The sequence below is a fragment of the Sciurus vulgaris genome, assembly GCF_902686455.1.
Source record: "Sciurus vulgaris genome assembly, chromosome: X".
In the NCBI taxonomy this organism is placed as follows: domain Eukaryota; kingdom Metazoa; phylum Chordata; class Mammalia; order Rodentia; family Sciuridae; genus Sciurus; species Sciurus vulgaris.
In genome coordinates, this window is record NC_136471.1 from 80,083,607 (window position 1) to 80,101,325 (window position 17,719).

At 45.7% G+C, this 17,719-nt stretch overlaps 1 protein-coding gene across 6 annotated transcripts in view; it reads right to left on the reverse strand.

Annotated features, from left to right (window-relative positions):
- Positions 1–64: 64 nt before the first annotated feature.
- EDA (ectodysplasin A) overlaps positions 65–17,719 on the reverse strand; it is a 374,177-nt gene continuing 356,522 nt past the window's right edge. The window contains exons 3-9 of one of the 6 annotated variants that reach the window (XR_013761242.1): positions 16,582–16,605; positions 12,018–12,197; positions 10,530–10,564; positions 9,561–9,612; positions 6,580–6,704; positions 5,797–6,029; positions 4,688–4,796 (exon numbers count right to left, since the gene is read on the reverse strand). Coding sequence is in view for 5 of the 6 variants with exons in the window: in XM_079124913.1 (XP_078981039.1) it covers positions 4,545–4,796; positions 6,574–6,704; positions 9,561–9,612; positions 10,530–10,564; positions 12,018–12,197; positions 16,582–16,605 (674 nt within the window). In the remaining variant the exon portion in view is untranslated. Of the gene's footprint in view, positions 4,797–5,796; positions 6,030–6,573; positions 6,705–9,560; positions 9,613–10,529; positions 10,565–12,017; positions 12,198–16,581; positions 16,606–17,719 lie in introns of all 6 variants that reach the window. The other 5 variants (XM_079124916.1, XM_079124915.1, XM_079124917.1 and 2 more) reach the window with 5 other exon arrangements.

Genomic DNA, 17,719 nt, shown 5'->3' on the forward strand with positions numbered 1-17,719 from the left:
CACACACACACACAAAAACAAAACTCTAAGGCAGCCAGAGGACCAGCCTGGGTTCTAACATCTGGCCCATACACATCTGACCATTGCAGATCAACCTGGGCTTCTGTGGTTACACATCATTCTCCATCTATACATTGAGAACAAAGGCTGTATGTGGTTGTGAAAAGTGACCAGAACACGTTTGGGCTACATGTTCCTGAGCAGCTCTATGGTCCTCTTCCAGGGGGCTTCTTCCCTATGACAGCCTCCACAGGAAGAACATGGGACCAAGTGGCAGAGGCAGCATGGTAGAGTGGAAAGTGTCCTGCACTGGGAATTGACAAGGCTGAAACACTTACTCGGTGGGTGGCTTTCCACGAACTGCTCAGAATCTTTGATCATTGCTCTCCTCTTCTGCAAAATGAGGTGATACCTTAATGATGAGCTAAAGATTGGATTTCCCCAAGCTGTTTTGGGCCAAGGCCTGAAATATCTGTTACAGCTTCACACTGAGGTGAACCCATACTGCACCAGGACACTATTCCTTTTGGTAGGACATCTAGCCTCCTGGGCTAGATGGTTCCAGAAGATCTCGGGTGATAGGGATGGGGGCATGTGGTTTGGGGCACAGGGAGGATGTGGGATGCTCTGACAGGAAATTCAGACTATTTTCTTTCTTCTGCTCCCTGTGAAATGGGTGCCTTGGTCCCTTCTCTAGCTCATGAATGGCATCATTTGCAATGGAGCCCCTAGCCCATAGGAAGTGCTCAAAATGATTTCAAGAACAGGAGGGGGAAAGCGCTTTATTTGCAAAGAATAAACCATTAATTTACACAAACTTACATCCCAGTTTATATACATTATATATAGTTTATATACAAAGTATCTCACACTGGATGCTGACCCCCCCAAAGCAGCAATGGGCCTGCTCCAGGCCATTCTCACAACAATGTCCACCCTCCCCCATCCCAGCTGGAGCTCTTTGAACAAAGAAATGACACACCCTAACACCTCCTGGAGAGCCCTGAAATGGATTAAAAGAGAAAAAATCAGGTTCTTTCTCTGTACTGGCAAGGCTTAGGGGAGCCCTGAGGCAAGGATGGGACCTGAGGCAGCACTAGGGTGGCCTAGGAACTTCCTGGTATTGGGCCAGTTGAGAACCTTTTAGTACAGAGGCAGGAGTTGGGTAAATGTGGGGGTGGGGTGAGCAGAGTTCTGGTGAAGGCTGCCTCTCCTCTCTCCCTGCCTGGCCAGGCTCCTGTAGGGGGCCAAGCATGTCCAGCCTTGAGTGTGTAGGTGGAAGAAAGAAGGTGGCCCTGTGCAGCAGGGTCGGCTCTACTCCTTCCTTTTCTCTGCTGAGTCTGGAGGGCGGAGCTTGCTTACCACTTTGGGCAGGTCACCTTCCCTCTCTGGGCCTTGGTTTCCACATGAGTAAGAGGGTGGAATGTAGGTCAGGCTATATTCCCTCTGAAGACCTTTTCAGTTCTAAATTTCTCTGAATCTATTTGCATCCACCAGAAATTACAGAAGACACATGCACTCACATGTGAGCACACGCAGGGTTCCCAGCCCTTTCCTGTTAAGCAAAAAAATATGGCTCAGGATGGATGAAGAGGGAAATAAGGCAAATGCTACATTTTCCAGGGAACCAGTAGCTGAGCAGCCTCCCACAGCTGCCTTTTGTACCAGCTTGGCTGCTGAAACCAAGCAGCTGGCAGAGGCTCCTGCCATGCAATTCTCCTGCAACCTTCTGTCATCTGCTTTCCCACCAATGTCCTTGTCCCATTCTCCATGCTAGCCTTAACCCTCTGGTAAACTCCCATCATCATAATTCCAAACTGTAAATCTATTCACATCCTCCTATCAGTAAACTGCTTCACTACTTCACCAATGACTATACCACAGCAGGGTTCCCCAGCTATTTCTTATTTCCTTTACCATCACTCTCCCTGTAGGGAGGGTTCAGAATGAATGTGGTATCCAGCGTGAATCCTGCTTCCCCTACAATCCCTTCCATGTCTGGAAAATGGGATGGGTGTCAGACTGTCCTTTAGGGGTACAATTAAGAAGTTTTTCCTCTTCTCTCCTCACACCCACTTGGCTTTAGAATCAGTCTTCTCTCAAATCTTCCCTGAGAGATGCTGATAGTATCAAGGTCTCTGTGTTCTGGTAGAAAGAGATAAGGAGTCACTTAGTAGCTGTGGGGAGTCAGTGGGATCCTGGAAGCCATGTGTAGGGTAAGAAAAGGAGACTTTGCCCACAGTAGGACTCCACACATGGTGGCTGCTTTTTTTTGTCAGATGGGTGAAATGAACATCAGGCATTACCAGTTCTGGGGTTCCAAAGGACTGCTGCTTGGACATGATGCCAAGAAGATTCTGCTGAGCAGCCTCTAAGTCTGATGGCTGTTTCCCAAAGAGACGTTCAAATCTTTGCCACAAGAGCCCCTGACAGCCAAGAGAACTGGCATTACTATCAAGTAATGGAAATGGGCATCTCTGGGTTTCTTCTTAGGACCCTCAAGGATCTTGGCTCTGTATTATCACTTTATTAGTTCTCTATAGAGCCCAATCCCACACAGTTCTGTGGTATAAGGGAATAATTCTGGAGTCAGACCTGGCTAACTTAAACTGGGTGACATCTTAGTCAAAGCACTTCACCTCTCTGAGCCTCATCTAAACAATGGCATTTGAGATATTCTCTTCTCTGCCTTCTTCAAAGGAAATAACAAAAGAGAAAGTACTTTCCAAACTTTGAGTGGTTCTGCCAGTTCCTAGTATAATGGCAGATTGTGCAAGGCACTTTAAAGGAGTCCAGCCTATAGCTTGCCTCACCTCCAGTTGCAAGGCTGTCATTAGCAATTGAACAATAGAGGCCTGGTCCACCACCTCTTGCCCTGACCCTTGAAGGGTCAAGCCGTGTGGCTGCTTACAAAGGGGAGGCACATCTGAGAGAAGTACCTCTTATTCTTGGTGGATTTCAGTTGCCTGAAGGAATGTATTCCCATCTCCTCAGAAGGAAACACATTTTAGGAATAAGAGGAGCAGACTGTACAAGGCTGATCCCCCAGCACTGGCCTGGACCTAGTACCCAGAAGCCAGACTGCATCCAGGCGGCTAGAAAGAAGGCCCTTGAATGGTCCTAGCATTTGACCCGCAGGAAGCTTGGGATTGGGCAAAGGTGCCTTTGGACCTGAGCTAGGGTGCAGAGCCCTGCTCAATGCCTAAACACTGGCTTCTCCTGAGCCTGGCTTCAGTGAAGCAGCATGGGCTCTGGAGTGACTAAGCTCTATTGTGGTTTACTGAAGAAGGAGCAAGTCAGTAGGCCATTGGCTGCTGTCCTTTCAGATAAAGCCTGGCCTAATGATCACTTGGGTTGCAGCAAACTTGGACAAAGCTCCCCTGTCTTATGCCCACCTCTTGCCCTTTCTAGGCCAGGTAGAAAAACTGCTTTTCTGATGCCCTAGGGCAGTCTAGGGTTTGGGAATTCAGAAGGCTACTATGGCAGCTGCCTGTTAAGAGTCACAAATATTAGAACTTGAAGGTACTTTTGGAGGTTATCCAGTCCAACCCCTTGCCCCCAGACACAGTTTGATTAGAATTAGATGAATACTACTTGTATTGCTTAATAAATGGAAACTTCTCTTTGTGCCCAGGTAAGCTAAAGAATATCCCAGACTCACATGAGCACAGGTCCCAGGTTAGGCACCTGTCTCAGACAGAGGTAGGCTCTGTGTAGAAAGAAGACAGGAGTTCTAGTCAGGGTGGGGCAGGTGCAATTGCGAGAGGGACCCAAGGGAGTTTTCTGAGCATGCAGCACAGCTGTAAACAAAGTGAGAGACAAGTGGCCCCATGTGCACATTCAGGTTCTTACGCAGGCAGGGCAGTGGTTCTCCCTGTGATGGTTCCCTGGCAGAGCAAAGTTCCCGTCTCTGGAGCCCAGAAAGCTGCCATAGTGTGGCTCTCAGCCTGAGTGGGAAGAGCTCCCTGACCCTCTTGCAGGTCACAGTGCAGAGCAGCAAGAATGCTTCCACTGCCAAGGACACCTGCTTGGCAGGTTTTTCCCCTGGTCTCTGCCATAAGCACCTATCTTTTTCCTCCTGGCCCTCTGCTTAGGCGGTAGCCTAATGCCACCACTGCCCCCACCCCCAGCCAAGACAGGAGCAGCAGCACCCTTGGGGTCACCCACAGAGTCTGGAGTGCACCTTCACTTTCTCTGGTCCACTGCCCTGGATCCGCATTTTAGTGCAACAAATGATAAATCTGACAACAGGGACCTAGGGGTTGAAGAGTCATGCCATAAGCCAGTCAACATGGAGCCAAAGAAGGTTTCTGCTTCCTGTAAACCCTGGGGCTCCATCAACTGTCCCGTTAAATCAAGGTCATTCTGGAAAATCAAGCAGGCCTTGTCATCCTGGAGTCACTGGGGAATAAATAGCACTGGGGCACTTCTCTCTGTGGCTGCAACGCCAAAATACCTCACTCCACAGCAGCACTTAGAGGTTCTGGGAGTCCTGGCTCCCAAACCTGGGGCAGGGGCATGGGCAGGGGCAAAATGGGGGGAATCTAGGATGCAGGGGCTTCGCCCAGCCTGATGGCCCCAAAGAAGGTGGTGTGCTTGCTCATATTGATAGAGATGTCAGCGTGCACCATTTTCACGGCGATCTTCTGCCGGGCCTTGAGGAGGCAGACACCTGCAGTATAGCAGGTGTTATAGTTGGTCTTGCCTGTTTCGATGCTGCGGGTGCACTGTAGGAAGGGCTTCTCGTCCACCACCACCTCATAGCTGGCAAAGTCAGTGAAGTTGATGTAGTAAACCTGGGTGAGAGGCAACAAGAAGGGATTGGGGAAGAGAGGAAAGAGAGGGTGGGGGCCCTCCCCTATAGTGACCAGACAGGACCCTCTCAGATGAGCTGCCAGGGTACCTTGTGGAGGGGGCAGTGCCACTTGAAGGCACACTAGTGGGCCAACAGGAGCAGCAGGGTGACAGGTTCATGCACTGTCCTCCTTCCCCTATTCCATGGGGCTCAGGTGGCTGAGCAGACCTTTCTTAGAACAGCACACCTGTCATAAACTCTGAGGGTAAAAAATTGTGCCTTATTTGCCCCTTCACCACCTCCTCACCCCATCCCTGGCATGAAGCACAGTGGTCTGCACACCTTAGGTGCTTAATTAATGCTCCAGACACAAACTAACTTCCAAGTCCAAGCCCCAATGGCTATGTGTGACTACACTTAGAAGTCACTGATCCCCAGGGAGGTCAGAAGAATGGTATTCCATTTCTTCAGCTCTTTAACAGAAGCCCCTTCAACTTGCAGCACCCCCTTTTGTCACTGAACTCCTATCCCTGATCACAGGACCCCTCGACCCCCGCATTAGATGACTGAGGAAACAGGTCCATCACAAATGAGATATCAAACTTGAAAGGGCAGAACCCAGGTACCTAACTTCACTCTGTGGCCAGGAGGAAGCACTAACCTATGCTTGATTGCCTAGCTTCACAGGGATTTCCCCAGCCTGTGTGGTCCATTCTCAATTCTCCCCTACATTTAGAAAATTAATTTTTCCATTTGCATTACCATTAGTCATCATGCCCCTGTGTTGATGATCCTGTGTTGATTATCAGTCCATAGGACATTAGGGAGATAACCACATGCCCCATAGGGGTTGAGACCATCTGACACCCTAAATCACTTTATGAAAGCTGCCTCCCTCCACGGGCTAGGAGCTGTGTATTCAGGTGCTATATTATCTCTTGGGTCAGGACCAAACTATGCCAGGATGCTCAGTGTGCCTAGTGAATGGCTTGTTAACCCACCTTCTCTGGCCACTCTCCCATGAGACCCATCTGTTGGCTCCGTGGTCCTTCTGTTCATGCGCCTGCTTGCTGCCCACCCCAGAGAAGCCCCAACCTCAAGGCTCATCTACCCCTAGCTTTGTGAAGACCCCCCCCAGTGGGGGCACCCCATGGGGTATGGCAGTGAATGGGCACTGGCAGACCTGGGGAGTGGGCCCAGGGCAGGGAAAGGACAAAAAACAGAGGGAGTAGGCCTGGGAGAATGACAGCAGGAAGGAGGCAGGAATAACAGAAACAGAAAGACAGAGAAACAAATGGGAGAAAGAGGAAGGAAAGAGTCAGAAATTTTTTTGAGGTGGAGAGAAAGTCCGCAGGAGCACAATTCATTATAATGCCCAAGCTAGCAGCGTTGTGGGAAGCAGTTCTCAGCAGCCCTGAAACTGACTCTCAAAAACTATGCTGAGACCAAGTTCAAGTTTGGCAGTAGAACCAAACAGTTCAGAGGGGAAACAAGGGCCTGGGGCCCTGCAGGAGGGAATCAGATAGTAGGATGTGGGAGGGGCCTCTTTTCAGTTTTTCCATGATACATGGCTAGGAAAAAAAAAAATGAAGCAGCCCCTCTCTCTCTTTCCTCCTTACAATGCCCTCCCCGTGCAGTCCCCCCTCACCCCCACCCAGCCTGCCAAAGCAGGAAGTTAGCCAATGGATGGTCTTGGCTGTCTCCACAGTGCCCCTATGTGGCCTGCACCGGATCTGCGTTCTGGATATAAGAAGAGTTAGGCCTAAGACCGTACTCACTTCTACCTGACTATAGATGAAGTAGGTGCCGTCCACCAGTACCTCCAGCTCCCCGCTGCGGGGATGTAGCTTAAACACCTTGGGGTTCATAGTGATGCGAGACCAGTCATTGAGCACTCCACCTGAAAGATCTCAGTATGAGAGAAGGGCAGTCACTCAGTACATGTCAGAATAATCTGGGCAACAGAAAAATACCAAACAGTATACAATTCCCCACCCCTGTCCCAAGTGACCAGGAAGGCTGGAAAGGTCAAGCTTTAAGAAGAGTATTTTGAAACAGGGAAGTAGTGTTGTTTATTAAAGGGCTCCTGGGTCTGTCTCAGAGCCCCTGGGGTTTGCCTATCTTTTTTCATCTCTCCTTTCTTGACCCTTTTGTCTGAAAGTCTTTAACCAACACCTTCTAGTTGGAATTTGGAGTGGCGGTGGTGAGAAGAGATTGGGCACTCTGCCCTATTTTCTTTGTTTTTTATGGGACTTGCACAGGCAAAATTCAGACACTGAGTGGCAGGCAAGGTCTTATTATTCAATTTTACTTTCCCAGCAGTAGCTCCTAAATCCCTCTCCTGTCTCATAGGTTCATGGGATTTCTCCTCCTTATGAGATTCCTTTTTATGGTTCCTCCACGCCCACTCCCTTCTGGAAATCCTCCTTGGGTCCTCAGGCAATTACTTGGCCCGATGAATGATCTGTCTGGAGAACATTTATGGATCAGGGGTGTTTGAGACTCCATGGCAGCTGGAGCTTGTGACCACCAGTAACCAGGCCCCATTCGTGACAGGGATCTTCAAGAGAGTGAGGAATAGACTGCCAGGTTGCAGTAGACCAGCCAGATGGATAGGAGAGGGTGTCTTGGAGTTGAGGCACCCTTGGCAAGGCATCTGTCTCTTGGCCCTATCCCAGTCAGGGGGAGCCAGCACGTGAGGGTAGAGGAAAACTTCCCTTTCTTATCCTGCAGTAAAAGGGATATTACTTCCCACATGACAGGGCAGGGCAGGGTGGAGCCCAAGCTTATGGAGCCTTTTTCCTCTCTCAGTCATCCATTTTTTACTCAAGAAATTATGTTTTGAACATCCATCCTTGGCCAGTCTCAAGAGGCTGCCTCTGAGGTGTGAGGAAAGAGGCCTTTGGAACAGGTGGCCACGTTTCCTCAAGGCGATATATATACGGGATGGAGTTAGGAGGAGGTGCCCTGGCTCTGTCTCTTCAATGGACCATTCTGAATGACGTCTTGTCACCTCTGACTCTCTCACTTCTTCTGGTGGAACTACATCCCCGCATCTACTGTACAGTGACCCACAGGGGCTGGAAACAGTCTCATTATATGTTAGTGGGAACAAAATCAGTAGCTGCTTGCACAGAATAAATACTGAGGCCATTACTCCAGACACCCAAACAAATCTATTTCCAATGTGTCCCCATCCTCCCTGGACAGATGGTAATCAAGGCCCACTCCGGGCCCTGGGGCCCATGGCACCTGGTCCCCAGCAGGACTGATAGGATTTTGGTGTCATTCTGCTCCTTTTTTTTATACTTCTGAAGCTATTAAGTCAGACATCCAGGTGGCAGTCAGGGAAGTAGCTAAGTCCAATCATTAAGGAAACTCAGCACAGCCAGTTCAGGACAGACTGGGCTCTTAAAAGCTGTCCCCATATAGCAGGTTTCTTAGCCTTCATTTACTGTTTCCACACTCACAACCCCTCCCTTTCAGTTGAAGCTCTGCAAGCATCTGGCATCTTGGCTAGCTTGCTGTTTCCTAGGGCTCCTGGGGGTTCTTGCATTTTAGGCTTTGGACACCCTGGGGACTGGACATTATTTCTAAGTGCTGTTCTTTAATGAATGTTCATGTGTCTTTGGGGAAGAAAATTAACCTAATCATTCAGTGGAGTATACATACACATCACAAAGGAGTATAACACAGTACAAAGAGTCAGGCAAACATAGTTTCAAATCTTAGCTCCTAAAACACTATGGAATCTTGGGCCATTTAATTAACCTCTCTGAGCTTCTGTCTCTGTAAAACTGAGTTTCTGTCTCTGTAAAAAGGAGCTAATACCTACCTCATAGGGCAGTTATGAGGGTCAAATGAAATAAAAGACAAAGAAAGCATGTTGAAAACTCTAAAGTACCATACAAACATAAGGCCACCTACTTTATTATGATATTATCCAGTCCCCGTGGGACTCTGTTTCCCCATTTATCTTTCTCTCTCTATCTCTGTCTCTCTCTCATCTGGTACCAGGTATGGAACCTAGGGACACTTAACCACTGAGTCCCATCCCCAGCCCTTTTTAAATTTTTTTTCATTTTGAGACATGGTCTTTCTAAGTTGCTTAGGGCTTCGCTAAGTTGCTGAAGTTGGCCCTGAATTTTCAATCCTCCTGCCTCAGCTTCTGGAGTCACTGGGATTACAGGTGTGCACCAAGACACCTGACTATTTCCCCATCTCTTAAATGTGGGGATTACATTAAAGCCGTGTTCCTCAACCTCATTAAATATGCTTTCCCTTTTGATAGACACTAGCATCTCATACTCCCTAGAGATCATAACATGATCCTCATTCCCTGAGAAGCACCCCCCAACTCATTTTCCTTTTAGAGTGATCACACAAGAAGAGTTTTATTTTATGTAGCTTTACCATCTCTAATTTGTATTGTAAAAAATGTTTATCAAACTACACATATCTCCATGGTGACTCTGATATAGACTCCATCCCTCAAGAACACCTGGGTGGATGGTGTCTCAATTCTCTTTCAGCTCTCTCATCAGTGAATTCTAAATGCAATTTTTAGGTGTAGCAATAGCAATTGGTCTTGGTGCAAGCCATAACTGTGGATAGCCAGTAGAGGGCATGATGGAGTAGAGAATGGCCCTCTATGCCAAGGGTACCTCATGGACCTGGGAGGAACTAGGCTGGACAATTATTTGGAGGCTGGGGATGAGAGGGGAGAGAAGTTCCTTTCAAGGAGACAGCCTACTTTGATTCTTACCATTCTTGACTTGAATTGCTGACCCTTGGCCCTGTAGATGCACCACAGCTGGCTGGGAGGATGAAAAGGATAAAGAGTAGTCACTGTAATGGTTGCTCCCTCTGCCACAGGATCCCATGTTTCTATCCCTCATTTCTAGTCTCCTTTTGTATCCCAATTCTGATCCCTCTCTCCTGTCTTGGGATGTTAGTGACTATATTTCTACTAGAGGGAATTTTGTAGTTCTTCCACTTCCTTGCTATGTGACCTCAGCCAAATATAGTGCCTCTGAGCCTCATTTCCCCAACTGTAAAATGGGGATTATAAGAATCTCTGGCCTCTCTCATGGGGATGTCTGAGGATCAAATGAGGTGATGGATATAAAATGGCCCGGCAAAGCCATCATGCACCATGCAGCTGTGTAGATTTATCACTTGGCCAAACAGCTGTACTGAGGGCGGCTAAGATGAGACAAAGCAAGGCAAGGCAGTAGAACCTGCCAACAGAGACAGATTAGGGAGCTCAAAGACTAGGGAGGAGCCCCTGGGGCCATTAAAGCAGAAGCCTTCACTGGGCTTGGCCTGGAGTTGGTTGGCTGTTTTTCAAGGACACACTCTTACTCAGCTTTGTCTCCCAGGCACTTTGAATGCCGACAAGGTGTCTGGGGTATCTGGGGAGTCCAAGGCCAAGGTGAACAGGCCTGACTGGCGGCTCATTTCCATTCACTATTGAGCCTAGCTGTGGTGACCCTCTGTCTCCTGTGGAGTGAAGGGGAAAAAAAAAAGTTTTGTCTAGCATAGCTAAAGGCAGGCCCTGGGGCAAAGCTTTTCTATTCATAGACATGGGAGGGGTCTGTGAGTAAAAACCCTCAGAACCTCCAGGGCATCCTCACAAAATAGTCTCAGGAAATTTCACAGGGAGCTGACTTATAGGCTTCTCTAAGCTTGTGGCCTTCCCTCTGCCCCAGGAAGAGAGCAAAGCCCAGCCAACCTGGTTTTCTCGACTTCCAGCTTTGTCAGCAGCACCTGCAAAATAGGACAGGACAATCAGAGAGTGTGCTCTTTCTACTTCCTCCTCTCCCCACCTCAACAGCCAGTGGCGCTGAACCTTGGTCCCTGGGGCCAGCCCTGTCTGAGCTTTCTTCCCCAAGTCTTACAGCTGGAGTCAGAATGCAATATGCGGCCCTGGAAAGTGAGAGGATGCTCTTTCTTTCTCCTTTCTGTCCCTGAACTGAATCTTCAGTAGACCTAGCATCCAGCAGGAAAGTCCATATGGGCCTAGAGCAAGCCCCACTGAGCAACCCTGGAGAGCAATGAGAGGGTATCCCTGTTGCTATGTACCTGACATAACAGTACTTGCTTCTCTACTCATTTGTTGCCTTTCTGTTAATCATCTTCATGAAACTCATTGCCATTTGTAAAGATCTGGTTTCTTTAATTGTGTCTTCCTCCTCCAGGACATAAACTCTACAGGAACAGGGACCACTCAGAAATGTATCTCCTTATACACAGAAAGTGCTCAATTAATATTTGTGGAATGATTGGATTAAAAAAATAACCTAACTCCATCTCTTGTGGCCATGGTAACACTGCTTAGCCCAATTTGAATTCCAAGTTAAAGAATCTGAGTTCTGCTGCTGAATTCTCAGACCTAGAGAAATTGGCTATAAAGAATCCATTTCTTTTAAACCCCAAGGTATAGGAAGTAAGCAGGAGAAAGAGATAACTACTGACCTAAGTCCAGTCTGACTCCTGTCAACTTCAATTAGGCAGGTCTGGGTCTGCAGCCATACCTTTTGGATGCTCTTCTGGGCCCCAGGAAAGAGATGCAAAGGGATGAAATGGCATTTGGGCAGTATTGTGGGATAAGGATCTAGTGCAAGAAGCACTTTGTTGCATGGTGGCTTGGTTTGCTGGATTCACAGCTTGAGTGACTCATAAATTTCCAACTACTTAACCATCAGTGACTACTTCTCTACATCTATAGGAAAGGCACCTGAGAGTTCATGGTATGAGACTATCATAGGATTTGTTATTTTATCCAGTCTTCAACATTTCTCTCTATAGCCTATTTCCATGTAAGCATTAGCACGTAGAGTTAGATGCTGGGAATCAGAGCAGACCAACTCCATCCTACACAGGAACCTCAATGAATCATCAGGGCCCCTTTTGCTGGCTCACGTGAATTTACTAGTACACTACAGGGAGGCCTAGAGAAAAGGTGTATTGTAATGGAAGTATTCACATGGGGCAAGAAAAGGTGGCCTGTCTTTGACAGGTTGGTACAAACAAGAAGGTAGAGCAGGCCAGCCTCTTCTGGCTTGTCCAATTCCTAGCATTACAATGGGAAAGAAGACCTGTATTTCTTATTGCACATTCACCACTATTTGAAACCATTCTCAGAATCACCCACCCTTGCTCTATAAAAGTAAATAATAAGGTGCCTAGTGGGTGGGAGTGAAGAGACAGGAGAACTCACCAGAAGGTCCCTGGAGGCCGGGGGGACCTTGAGGACCAGGAGGACCTGGAGGACCAGGTGGTCCCATAACAGTTGTTCCTGGAATTCCAGGAATTCCTGGAATCCCTGGGGGTCCCTGGGGTCCTGGGGGTCCTGGAGGTCCTGGGGGACCATTGGGCCCAGGAGGCCCTGCCTTCTTCCCTGAGAAAATAAAGAATCAGAGTTACATTTGTAGTTATTTACTACCAAGAGTGCACTGTTAGCAGTATATTGTCAGGAGTTCTAGAGACTTTCAATGACACAAAGTCAGCTCTCTAGCTGAGAGTTCCTGTTAAAGAACTGGACACTTTTATCATGCATACCCTACCCCTTCTCTCAGCTGGATAGGAGAATATAGAAATAAATGCCCCTCAAGGAGCTCAGTCTAGTGGGGAAATAGTCACAGGATAGTAGAAGTGCTACATTAGTAGTAAGGACCAAATGCTGAAGAGGTCAGGGAAGACTTCAAAGAGAAGGTTACAATTCTGCTGAGTTCAAAGGACAAGAACTACCAAGCAGTCAGACCTAGGGGTCACTTTGTGGTTCTTTGCAGAATTGGGCCATTGTTGAAGAGTGTGGGACTTTCATGTTAACTGCCCAGTTTGGTGGATTTGATGTGGAGAACAAGAGGAAGCTGGACAGCCTGACCTCAGGAATGACATTGGCTCCAGGAAGACAGGAGTTAGGATATGCAGAAGATGGGGGTGGGGATGGGGATAGGGACAGTACTAGCTGGGAATGAGGAATGAATGGGGAGGGAGGAAAGAAGGAGAGGGAAAGAGGGAGGGAGAAAGCAAAGAAGAGAGATTGAGGATATTGAGAAACAACAGGATGTAAGGGGAGGCAGAGCAGAGAGAACTGAGGAGAAGGCAGCAGGCTTTGCTTTCTCAGCTGACCTCTCTAAACTCTATTTTTAAAGATCTCTGGGAAAGGAAATTCTGCAAACTCCCTTGGTAACATGTTCCAATGTTTATCACCCCTCACTGCTCACTGTTAGGAAGTTCTTTGGTAGATTTAACTGAAATCCCTCCTGTGGTAGTTTAAACTTTTATTCCATTCTTTGTGTAGACAGAGAAGAATAGTTACCATCGTTGACATAATAACCTTTATACATTCAAAGACATTAGGTTACCCATCAAACTCCAGTTTTTGTATGCTAAATAATCCAACTTCCCAGAGTCTTTTCTCAAAGGCCCTATTCTCAAATGTATTATTCATCATGCTCTCCAACTCTACTCCCTTCCTTCTTCACTATATTTCCAGAACAATCTCAGTCCTCCTATTTCATATTCTTGTCCTTCCAACATTTCCACCAGGATGTAGTCATGCTAAGTCTTAAACCCAATCCTCTAGCTCTTTGTTTACTCCTCTGCTCTGTGCAGCTCCACTGGAGGACTACAGCTAGTCAGTCAGAGGTCAGTATCTTCTTCCTCCCTTTACCACCCTCTCACAATTGTGTGGAAGTCCTAGGAATGGAAGCCTTTTACAAGACTCTGTCACAATGACTTCAGCTGAAGTAGTTTAATTTTAAAGATAACCCTTTCTTTAAAACCTTCCTACTGACTCCAACTCCCTGCTCTTCAGACTCTTAGCCTGGAGAATCCTGTCCTGACTTATCAGGTCCTCCTTTAAGAATAATGCCAAGAAATAACGTCCAAGAAACCAAATCCTCATGGCAAAGCCACTCAAGAGGCCAACTGTCCATGTTTAAACCACATCTGCATTTGGAATGAAACAACGGATCATTGTTGAGCCTCTTCCCCAGGGAGGAAAGAAAGAAAGGTCTGAAGAGCATCTCTCCCAGAGTCCCTGTAGCCTTGAAGACTTAGAGGTACAAGCTTTAGAGTTTTCCCTGCACTTAGCAGCAGAAGATTGGATCTGCTCAGTTTCTAGATCTAGCCAATTTTAAGATGCTGAACAGGAAAACCATCTCCCTTCAGATTTGGACAGCTTCCAAATCAGGCTTATTTGGTGCCCAAGTTTCAATTCTAGCTAGTGTAGTGGAAAGAAATGGAATCTGTACTTAGGAGATAAGGATGTAAGCCCCAGCTCTGCCATAGTCACACTTTGGGCAAATCCCTTCCTCTCCTTGAGCCTTGTTTTCTCCATCTGTGGAATGAGGAGGTTGGCCTCAATGATTTCTTCAAGTTGCTTCCTGAGACTAAGGTTCCCTAGGAGGACTGATCTACCCGTGGCAGTCAGGAAATTCCCTAGCTTGGTTCTAAGGTTTTCTTCTCTTTCTTTATTTTTGGGTGAAGTAGACCCAGAGGATGGTGCATATTAGGCCATCCTGTGTCCCAGCACTTCTGAGCCTAACAAGAGATTTTTCCAGCTAGAGGGTGTTCTGTGGATAGCACAAACTTCAGCTTCAAGAATGTGAGTCTCCTGTAATTGCTTAATGTAATTTTGGAAGAATTACAGCCAGAAACTCCTCCAGTCCAAGAGAATAATGGTTACAGTGTAAACAGAGAATGTTCACTTATGAAAATGTTAGAAGGCATTTGAGAAAAAGCTCCTGCTGCAATCTAGTTGTGCAGCTGGCCTTCTCTGATTTTCTGCAATCAGGCAAGTGTAATTCTCATACTTGCATACTTATAGAAAGTTAGGTCCAGAGAAGTGCATGTTCAAAACAACCTCTGGACCAAGAGGCTGACTTTAGATGATTGAATTCCTTCTCCATATTTCCTAACTTTCACAAAACACTTAATGATACAAAAGCCCAGAGACACTCATGCTTAGAAAGTTACCCTGTGTAGTCCTAGAACAAAGAATATACACATTCTTTTCAAAGTTGAACTTCATCAAAGGGGAAGTTCCCTAACATTTTAGCAAACCCCCAAATATTGAAATCACAACCAAAATAAGAGAGAGAGAGAGAGAGAGAGAGAGAGAGAGAGAGAGAGAGAGAGAGAGAGAGAGTTAGAGTTGTAGAAGTAGGAAAAATTCCATTAAAGTGTGAAAATTAAGGGAACAATGCAATTTAACTCTTCAGGCATGGCCTATTCACTGTGTCCAAGGAAATCCATGTTAAGTAGCTTCTAAATCACTTTCAGCTAAAGTAAATGCTTAAAGCTCATGTGCATTTTCTTCCCAATAATGTCCTATACTCGACATTAGCAGTGCTGGTAGCAGTGCTGGGCAATGATCCGAGTTGTAATTTCTATCTTAAAGGGATGTGACAAGAGTTGAGAACAAAACACTTGAAAATCAAATTTACTTTCTTAAAAGACAGTATCTTAGTGATGAATGCCCAGGCCCCACAGAGAAACGTTTCTTTACTGATTCCAGTCTCTGGCTTTTTTCTAACCTTGTTCAGCTCAGGTCCCTCTGGAGGCTAGGCCATTCCTCAGCTTCATTACAAAAGGAACACAAGTTTTACATGTGGTCCAGAGTTCCTCAAGGCACCAAAGTACCCCAGCAGTCAGAAGTGGCAGGCTATACCAGAAGCCAGTCCTTTTTGACTCAGTCTGAGGTTGATAACCTATTCTAGAAAGCTCCATAAATCTTAATAAAATCTTTTTTTTAGTTGGCAATGGACCTTTATTTTATTTACTTATTTGTTTATATGTGGTGCTGAGAATCGAACCCAGTGCCTCACACATGCTAGGCAAGCGCTCTGCCACTGAGCCACAACCCCAGCCCTAGAATCTTTTAACTTAAAGAATTTTAATGAAAAATCATTACTTTTACATTATTTATCAGGCCAGAACCCAGAAACAAGCCGATATATAAACTGGTTTCATAGTTGATTCTTTTAGACATAAGGAGTATATCATATCACCTAGTCTTGTCTTTGGAGCTTGTTTTGTCTTTGAATAAGTCTCTTCAAGTAAATGAGCACTTGTACCAGCCCTTGGGCCAGTCTCATCTCAGGTACAATGGGGACTTATTGACCTAGCAACAGCACAACAGAGCTTACCAACTAGAAGTTTCTTTAGAAAGACTGAAGGATCAGGGTAATATTATAGCCTAATTTTCCCATCATAGAGAAAATAATATTGAATCCCTACAATTAGAAATATCTCCCCTGAGTTTCTGGGAAACTGAATAGGATTGAGATTGAGTCCAAAAACAAAGTGTTGTCATCTTTCCATAGGTAGTGTAACTTTTTCCTATAAGCTGCTTCAGGTCTTCATTCATATCTGATCACTGATTTGATAAAGGAGAAAAATGATTTGATAACAGAGAAAAATGAAGGGTGGGGGAAAGAGTAAGGAAGAATGAGGATGGGCTAGGGATGTAGTTCAGAGGTAGAGCACCTGCCTAGCATGCATGAGGCCCTGTGTGAAAGAAGCAACAAGAAAGAAAAACAAAAACAACTTTTATGTGTTGCTAGAGAGGCAATTCTATCTTTCATGGACCATTACTTAAGAACCATTTCTTCTTTAAAAACTACAATGCTCATACAGATCACATGTGATTGAATAAATAATAGACAACCAATGTTGAAAGAAATTAATACAAAATCCTACTCCCTTGATTTTTTTCTTCTAACTTTAGAAAAGACATGACATCACAAATTTTAAAAATCAGGAGCTTAACTTACCCTTTTTCTTGTTTTTAACTGGACCTATTAGAAAAAGAAAATGGAAAATTAAGTCACTAGAAATGAACAGAAAATATTTACTCTCTAAGACAGTCACTGCAAGGGACCTCCAAGACTGCAAATTTAAGGGAGCCTCAGAGCCAAGGGTCAGGTTCTTGGCAAGTTATCTCCCAACTACAAGCATTCCAAGTTTGTTTTCTGACTGCTAAGACCACAAAAATGATAAGGAAGATTCTGTCCTAGAGAGAGAAATCATTCAGCCTTAGTCTTGGGGGAAGGGAATAGGTACTTCTTTGTAGAGATGAAATGCCTGGAAATGCACAACTCAACAACCTTAGGACGGCATTCCATTAATTCTGCAAGTCCTGAGGTTGAAGAGTCATGCATCCAGGTGAGGATCTGACATGTTGTCTCATGTGGGGAAGCTGAAAAGAAAAAGGAGTTGTTCTTATGGAAGAAGCAGAACAATAACAGTCTACTTTTTAGTCACTTCCTAATAGTGATTTAATTTGGTAGTTATTAAAATAGTGTAACCAGGGGCTGGGGTTGTGGCTCAGTGGTAGAGCACTTGCCTAGCACTTGTGAGACACTGGGTTCAATTCTCAGTACCACATAATAAATGAAACAAAGGTATTGTGTCCATCTACAACTAAAAATAAAAAAATAGTGTAACCATAATACACTCATGTGTGGCCACATGATCTCACACTGTCATTTACCATAACTTAATGGAAGCTTTAAAAGAAGTGTGACAGTGAAATCACAAGCATTTTTTTTTTTTGGAATTACTCTTAAGGAAGCCAATTTTAACCAACAGAGGGCACTCAGAAAACCCAAAGCTTTTCTAAAATAGTTAGGGAACAACTGATCCCTTGACATACACAGTTTAGGTGCCTCTTAGTAATTTTTTCCCCCTCCAAGGGATTCCATTCTCTTCATTCTGTAGATGGATCTGGCTCTCTTTAGACATGGACACAGGTATTTAAAGGCTGTTCTGAAATCCCACAAAAACAATATTGTACAACATTAAAACACTGTCAAGGCCCACCAGAGCTTACAAAAAGAACATCAAACATTTGAATATTAGTTTATAGTTTATAAAGCATATTTCCACATATTCTCTCATTTGATTCTTGTA